Raw genomic sequence first — 8,197 nt, 5'->3', positions numbered from 1 at the left:
ATCGGCGCTAACGTTATCTTAAAAATGAACATCGGCTGCCATTGACGGCGTCAGTCGTCCCAATCAATTTTCGACATATCTCCCCCGTCGGCATCCATGGAGCTGAAACCACATGATTTATTGGCAGACAAGAACAAGAAGTTGGAAATGGACCAGGAGTTTCAAATTTAAAATGCATCATTGTCATGTGTCAATAATTATTAATAATTCAAATAATCATTTTTTGTAAGAATTAAAAAATATATTTTTTAAATCAAATAAGTGAAGGATCCATTTTGGATTTTTTTTTTAAGGGGTAAAAAAGACGCATATTAAAAAAAAACAAAACAATGTAAATAATTCTAATAAATAATAAAAAATAAATGAAACAAATTGATACAAATTGAATAAAGGAAATAAATAAAAATATAATAATAAAAACCATGGTAAAAATATTTATAACTTCAAAATAACTTAAAAGAAATGGTAATAAATGAAACTTCAAAGAAAAAGCCATATTATTTTCATTTCAGTAATAATAAAAAATGTAATTCTACATTAAAAAAAATTTAAACCACAAAAAAAAAATTAAAAATTAAAAAAGAAAATTAAATTCAAATAAATTTGAACTCAACGAAAAAAAATTAAATTGAAAAAAGTACATTTAACAATTTAAACTTTAGAAAAAAACAAAACCTGAAAAGTAATTTTTAAAAAATTGTAATAAATTGATAAAAGCCAAGAAAAAATGATTAAAAAAAAAAATTCAAAACTAAATAACTTAAATTGTAATAAATTAAAAAAAAAAGTTTATAAGAATTCAAACCTGCCCCAAAAAATTAAATAACTGTAATAACTTTTTCAATAATTCTAAATAATTTTAAAAATGAAAACCTCAATGAAAACAATTTTTACATTGAAAAAATAAAAAAAATTCTAAATCAACTATTTAAAACAGAAACCAGAAAAAATAATTTAGAAAAAATTGTAATATTCCCAAATATGCAAAAAGACAAATTATACTCATTTTTGTTGTTTGATAAAACTCCCACATAGCGTTACTCTTTGGCTACCATTGACAACAGTAGACATCCAATCCATTTCAAGCTATCGCTCCCTCAATTTCCCTCTTTTACTAACTACCACAACACATACGCCCTTTGAACAGATGTCGACTGTCCCAGAAAGTGAAAGTTTTATTTTAGTGTTTATAACACTTCTGGCGACATATTATATATAACGTGTCATGTGATGTTTTTTCAACATATATGGGTCAACATTTGTTTGGGGGGTAGCGAATGTTCCCCTATTCCAAATTTAACTGGCGGCCTCTCCTTGAATCGCCACCAGCGTGTCGGCGTACTGGAACTGCGGGCCGTTTTGGTAGTCCAGCATGTCCAAAGCCACTTCGCAGCTCTCCTTAACCACGCGCTGGGCGTCGTCGCGGTAGCGCCGCAGCACGTCCAGACACTCGTCGCGGCCGATGGCGCCCAGGGCCTCGGCCGCCTCGTGTCGCACCATGGCGCTCTCGTCGCCGCCGCGCTCCAGGACGGCGCGTAGGGCCGGGACCGCCGCCGGGTCCTGCATCTGGCCCAGCACGTAGCCGATCTCGTGGCGGAACAAGGCGCCTGAACACTGGAGCCCTGGAGAAAAAAAAAGAAATATAAAACATCACTTGAGTATACTGGTGCACGATAATTATTGGTCCGATAGTAGGGATTATGACGTCATCCCGATAAATCCAATAACATTTTTAATAGTAACGATAATATGTTAAGAACTGTTCTGGCTTTACAGTTTCTAGTTTGGGAAATCAGTTGACCATTTGCGGGGCATTGCTCCCACCTGCTGGTCAGAATAATTCTCTGCATCTATTTTTTGTTACAGTAGTTTGGTTCAATCACTTACACATTGCGGTGTCTAGCGGTAGCATTGACAGTCGTGAATGCTTTCTGTTACGTTTCCGCCTCGGATTTGACCTATATCTTAAAGTCTTGATGACCTTAAACTGACTGCAGTACAAAGTCGGAAATGCTCCCTCCGGAAAAAAACACGATTTGACCAACATTATGTTTAACAGACTTTTCCAGCATTATTTCATTGTGTAAATGCATTTATAATGATCATTAAAAATATGTAGACTATTTAAACATTAAGAAAATGTAGTGTCTCACCATCTCCCAGCGCGAGCACCGCCTCCTTGCCGCCGAGGTTACGCAGAGCGAACATGGCCCCGTAGCGTTGGAAAAGCGGCAGGCTCTCGTCCAGCAGGACGGCGCGCAGCTCGGCCACGCTGCTGCGGGGCGCGGGTGGCGCCGGGTCCACCGAATCGTACGGGCCCCCGTCGGCGCCCCCGCTCGCCAGCCACTCCAGGCGGCGCACGGCCAGCTGGCACGTCTCCGCTACCTGTCACGCGGTCAAAGACGCCGGTCAATATCACTCATTTGGCTGCCTTGGACAGCATTGGATGTCCAATACATTTTGACTGGGAGGGGCGAGTGAACAAACGTTCAACCAAATGACCTACTTCAACAACAGGATCCTGGCTGTAGGACTTGAGCAGGTCCAGAACCGAAGGATCCCCGATGGCTCCTAGCGCTTCCCCTGCAGTCCCAAGCGAAGACGTCGGTCAATACCGGTTCAAAATGGCCACCGCTCACGGAAACTCACCCGCTTCGTGGCGTACCATGGGATCCTGTCGCGTGTCGGCGAGCACGTCGCTGAGGACGGGGATGGCGCGGGTGTCCTGCATTTGCCCCAAACAGTAAGCCAGCTCGTGTTTGAGCAGCGCCGAGTCATCCGCAAACGCTTTGCTGATCCACTCCACCGCCTCAGCACCTACAAAAAAAATCCGCCATTTTGGTTTCAACGACTGGACTAAAACGTTTTAATTCAATACTAATACTAAAAAAATACTTAATAACATTTTCGATACTACATAAATATTACCAAAAAAAGTTGAATTTTTTTTTTTTTAGGGCTGTCATAATTAACGCGTTAACGGGCGGTAATTAATTTTTTAAAATTAATCACGTTAAAATATTTGACGCAATTAACGCACATGCCCCGCTCAGATTAAAATGACAGCAGTGTAATGTCCGCTTGTTACTTGGTTTTTGTGTTTGGCGCCCTCTGCTGCCGCTTGGGTCCAAATGATTTTATTTTACAATGAGTGAGCATGGTGTAATTATTGACATCAACAATGGTGAGCTATTAGTTTATTTTTTGATTGAAAATTTTACAAATTTTAATAAAACAATAACATCAAGAGGGGTTTTAATATAAAATTTCTATAACTTGTACTAACATTTATCTTTTAAGAACTACAAGTCTTTCTACCCATGGATCGCTTTAAGAGAATGTTAATAATGTTAAAGCCATCTTGTTGATTTATTGTTATAGTAAACAAATACAGTATTTATGTACCATATGTTGAATGTATATATCCGTCTTGTCTTATCTTTCCATTCCAACAGTAATTTACAGAAAAATATTTGGCATATTTTATAGATGGTTTGAATTGCGATTAATTTTAAGCTGTAATTAACTCGATTAAAAATTTAAATCATTTGACAGCCCTATTTTTTTTAATCAAATCTTAGTGTTTTTGCATTCGTGGTCAATATTTTTTACACCCCCCCCCCTCCAAAAAAAACCTTAACATCCTCGAATTGTCCCAAAATAAACAGGAAGTACCCAAAATGTAGACAACAATCTGTATCAATTTTCAACTATACCCTGCAAAAAATCTCCATTAGTGGTCATTATTTTTGATCAAAAAAAAAAAAAAAACTTTCAACTTTCCCCAAAAACAACAGGATGTGACCTGAAACAGACAGCAAGAGACCAGAGAATGCCCCAAAACAAACACAACATGACCCAAAATCAACAAAAAAAGGACGTGTAAGCCCCCCTCCCCCCAACAAAAAATATTTTTTTGTCAAATTTTGGCAGAAATTAGCAGGGTTTTTCCCACAAAATATTTCAGTCCACTCCACATAAATTGGACATCTTGTGCAGTCAATGGCATTAAAAGATGAGCAATGACAGCCAGAAATTGAACCAAAATCAACAGGAAGTGACCCATAAGTGCCCCAAGTAGGAGTTTATGTTCAATTTTGGCAGGACTGTACACAAGAATATGTATTGATTTTTTACCTAGAATCTACAAAATAAATCTCCATTGGTGGTCATTATTTTTTATTTAAAAAAAACTTTCAACTTTCCCCAAAACAAATGGATGTGACCCAAAATTTACAGGAAGTGACCGGAGAATGCCCCAAAACCAACAGAAACTGAGCCAAAAAAAAGACGTGTAAGTCCACCCGCCAAAACGTACAAGATTTTTGGGGGTCAAATTTTGGCGGAACTTATTTTTTTTCAATCCATCCAAATAAATTTGATGTCTAATGCAGTCATTGGCACTAAAAGAGGAAAAATCACACCCAGAAATCAACAGGAAGTGACCCATAAGTGCCTAAAACCAGTATGAGGTTTTTGTTCAATTTTGGCGAGACTGCACACAGAAAAAAATCAACCCGAATCTTCAATGGCGGTCATTATTTTTGACAAAAAACTTTCAATTTTCCCCCAAAACAACAGGATGTGACACAAAATCTACAGGAAGTGACCGTAGAACGCTCCAAAACTGACACAAAGGGACCCAAAATCAGCAAAAATATGATTTCTAAGTGCTCCCAACAAAACCAACAAGATTTTTTTGGGTCAAATTTTGGCAAGACTTAGCGTTCCCCCTCCCACCCAAAAAATCAGTCAACATAAATTGGACATCTAGTGCAGTCAATGGCACATGAAAATGAGCAATCACAGCCATAAAGTGAACCAAAATCAACAGGAAGTGACCAATAAGTTTTTTTTTTTTTTTGGCGAAACTGTACACAAGAATATGTACTGATTTTCAACTCCAACCTACAAAAAATCTCCATTGGTGGTCAATATCTTTGACAAAAAACTTTCAAACGCTTCTGTATGTGACCCAAAATGTACAGGAAGTGACCGGAGAATGTTCCAGAACCAACAAAAAGTTTCACAAAATCAACCAAAAAAATTACGTGTAAGTCCCTCCGCCAAAACCAACAAGAATTCTTTGTCAAATTTTGACAGAACGTGTCGTTTTTTCGTACCCCAAAAAATTCAGTCCGCATAAATTGGAAATCTTGGCAGTCAATCACTGGCAGTAAAAAATGAACAATCAAAGCCAGAAATTGAACCAAAATCAACAGGAAGAGACCCCTAAGTGCCCCAAAACCAGCATGAATTTTCTGTTAAATTTTGTCCGGACTGTACACAACAATATGTATAGATTTTCAACTCGAATCTGCCAAATATCTCCAATGGTGCTGGTCGTTACTTTTGACAAAAAGACTTTCAACTTTCCCCAAAACTAACTTTCGAGACTCTTTCAACTTGGATATCTCTTGTACTTTACCTCCGAGGTTCTTGAGGGTGAAGAGAGCACGGAACCTGCGGGTCAGGTCCTGACGGGGGTCCACCAGAACGGAACCCACCGCAGCCAGCTGCTCCGGACTGGCCGTCATCCTGCGAACACTTCATAGTAATAATTGAAAACATTCAAGCTAACTGTAGGCGTGTCTGTTAGCTTTAAAGTTGTTTAACATTGTACCATGCCAATTATGTTGTAATGTTTGTTGTTTGTTAATAAAAATATCAATAAAAAATTTTAAAAACTAGCTAGCTATTAGTTGTTAGCGCAAACCCGTAACATTTGAGCATTGTCCGCGTTGCCAAGTCTATTCCTTTGCGTTGTTAGTAACTGAAGTACGGCCATTTGTTGCCAAGAACTACACGTGCTAAGCTACTAGCTATCCTACTAAAGCCCAATGAGGTTGTGACGCCACCAGCGACGGAATAAAACCCATCTCATTCAACTAAAATAAGGAAATGAAGCAAACTCACACGAAAACAAAAGAAGCGGGCTGACAACCGCTCACAATTGGTAGCTCGGTTAGCTTAGCTTCACCCACGTTGACAGCTTCCGGATACGTCAATAATGACAAACACGAAAACGAAAAGGGGTTGGTTGGTTAATAAATATCATGTATATAATCCTAGATTACTAAAGGTAGAGAACTACGGCGCGTGTAACGAGCGGCCATCTTGCGTCGGAGAGACATATGCGGATATGAGTAATTTCTCCCAAAAATACTATTAATTCGCTGACTTTTTTGAAGGATTTACTAACAGTTTGGTTCATAGCCAGGTATCAATAGGAAGTCACTTAAAAATACCTTCAAATCAACAGAAAGTGAACTGATGTAAACAGGAAGTGACCCGAGATCAACGGGATGTGACCCTGATATGCCCCCAAATCAACAGGACTTGACCAGATATCAACAGGAAGTGACCCCCGAAATCGACAAGAGGTGACTCGAGATCAACAGGAAGTGACCCTGAAATGACCCTAAATCAATACAAAGTGACCCCATATCAATGGGAAGTGACCCCAGAATGGCCCCAAATAAACAGTAAGTGACCCGATATCAACAGGAAGTGACTCTGAAATGCCCTAAAATCAAAAGGAAATGACCCCGAAATGCCCCATAACGAGCAGGAGGTGACACGATAGCAATAGGAATTGACCCCGAAATTCTCCAAAATCATCAGGAAGTGACCCTGTAATGCCACCAAATTAATAGGAATTGACCCCGAAATTCCCCAAAATCAACAGGAAGTGACCCCGATATGCCCCCAAATCAATAGGAAGTGGCCTGATATCAACAGAGGGTGACCCCAAATTGCCCCCAAGTTAAGAGGAAAGGACCTCAAAATGGCCCGTAATCAACAGGAAGTGACCCGAGATCAACAGACATTGCAATGCCCCCAAATCAACAGGGAGTGATCCTGAAATGCCCCCAATAGGAAGTGGCCGGATATTAACAGAGGGTGACCTCAAACTGCCCCCAAATTAAGAGGAGGTGACCTCAAAATGCCCCCAAGTTAACAGGAAGTGACCTCGATATACCCCAAATTCAACAGGAAGTGACCTACGATCAACAGCAAGTGACCCCGGAACGCCCCCACATCAACAGGAAGTCACCCTGAAATGCCCCAAAATCAATCAATAGGAAGTGGCCCGATAATAACAGAGGGTGACCCCTAAACTGCCCCCAAATTAACAGGAAGTGACCCCAATATTGACCGGAATTGACATTGATATGCCTCAAAATAAATAGTAAGTGACCCTACATCAACAGGAAGTGACCCAGCATCACCAGGAAGTGACCTCAGTATGCCCCAAAATCAACAGGAAGTGACCCAAGATCAACAGCCAGTGACCCCGGAATGCCCCCAAATCAACAGGAAGTGACCTGAAATCCGACATCAACAGCATGTGACCCAGTATCCACAGGGAGTGACCCTGAAATGCCCTCAATAGGAAGTGGTCCGATATTAACAGAGGGTGATTGCAAATTGTCCCCAAATTAACAGGAAGTGACCTTGATATACCCCAAATTCAACAGGAAGTGACCAATGATCAACAGCAAGTGCCCCCGGAATGCCCCCAAATCAACAGGAACTGACCCTGAAATGCTCGAAAATCAATAGGCCCGATAATGACAGAGGGTGACCCCAAAATGCCCCCAAATTAACAGGAAGTAACCCCAATATTGACCAGAATTGACACTGATATGCCTCAAAATCAACAGGAAGTGACCCAACATCAACAGGAAGTGACCCAGAATCAACAGGGAGTGACCCTGGAATGCCCTCAATAGGAAGTGGTCCGATATTAACAGAGGGTGACCCCAAATTGCCCCCAAATTAAGAGGAAGTGACCTCAAATGCCCCCAAATTCAACAGGAAGTGACCTAAGAGCAACAGCAAGTGAACCTGGAATGCCCCCAAATCAACAGGAAGTGACACTAACATGCCCCCACAGATGAAGAGGAGGTGACCCGATATCAACAGGAAGTGACCCTGAAATGCTCCTAAATCAATGGGAAGGGACCCGATATCAACAGGAATTGACCCCGAAATGCCCCCCAATTAACAGGAAGTGATACGATATCAACAGGAACTGACCCCGAAATACGCCCAAATCAACAGGAAGTGGCCCGTTTCAACAGGAAGGGACCCTAACATGCCCCAGATGAACAGGAACTGATCTGATATCAACAGGAAGTGACCCTGAAATGCCCCAAAATCAACAGGAAATGACTAGCTATCTACAGGAAGT

The 8,197-nt window shown here is 40.6% G+C and overlaps 1 protein-coding gene across 2 annotated transcripts; it reads right to left on the bottom strand.

Moving 5' to 3' along the window:
• Positions 1-950: 950 nt before the first annotated feature.
• On the bottom strand, positions 951-7,971 carry dohh (deoxyhypusine hydroxylase/monooxygenase). Of its 2 annotated transcripts, none has more exons than XM_057840117.1 (6): positions 5,917-7,971; positions 5,429-5,538; positions 2,650-2,817; positions 2,507-2,583; positions 2,154-2,385; positions 951-1,622 (listed from the first exon to the last, which is right to left on the bottom strand). In XM_057840117.1, the coding sequence occupies exons 2-6, from the start codon at positions 5,535-5,537 to the stop codon at positions 1,297-1,299; spliced, it is 912 nt and encodes a 303-aa protein (XP_057696100.1). In that variant the 5' UTR covers position 5,538; positions 5,917-7,971; the 3' UTR covers positions 951-1,296. The 2 variants fall into 2 exon arrangements, with proteins under 2 accessions (XP_057696100.1, XP_057696099.1); XM_057840116.1 differs by having other exon boundaries at positions 5,429-5,547; positions 5,917-7,966.
• Positions 7,972-8,197: the final 226 nt, after the last annotated feature.

Source organism: Corythoichthys intestinalis, chromosome 7 (genome assembly GCF_030265065.1).
Source record: "Corythoichthys intestinalis isolate RoL2023-P3 chromosome 7, ASM3026506v1, whole genome shotgun sequence".
Lineage (NCBI taxonomy): Eukaryota > Metazoa > Chordata > Actinopteri > Syngnathiformes > Syngnathidae > Corythoichthys > Corythoichthys intestinalis.
This window is presented reverse-complemented; position numbering and strand designations above follow the sequence as displayed.

Bases quoted from the DNA above. Each gene is read 5' to 3' on its own strand.
- dohh (XM_057840117.1), bottom strand. From the start codon at position 5,537: ATGACGGCCAGTCCGGAGCAGCTGGCTGCGGTGGGTTCCGTTCTGGTG. The intron at 2,818-5,428 runs GTAAAGTACAAG...TTTTTTTTGTAG, and splicing joins CACCCTCAAGAACCTCGGAG to GTGCTGAGGCGGTGGAGTGG. The intron at 2,386-2,506 runs GTAGGTCATTTG...ACCGCGTGACAG, and splicing joins GCCAGGATCCTGTTGTTGAA to GTAGCGGAGACGTGCCAGCT.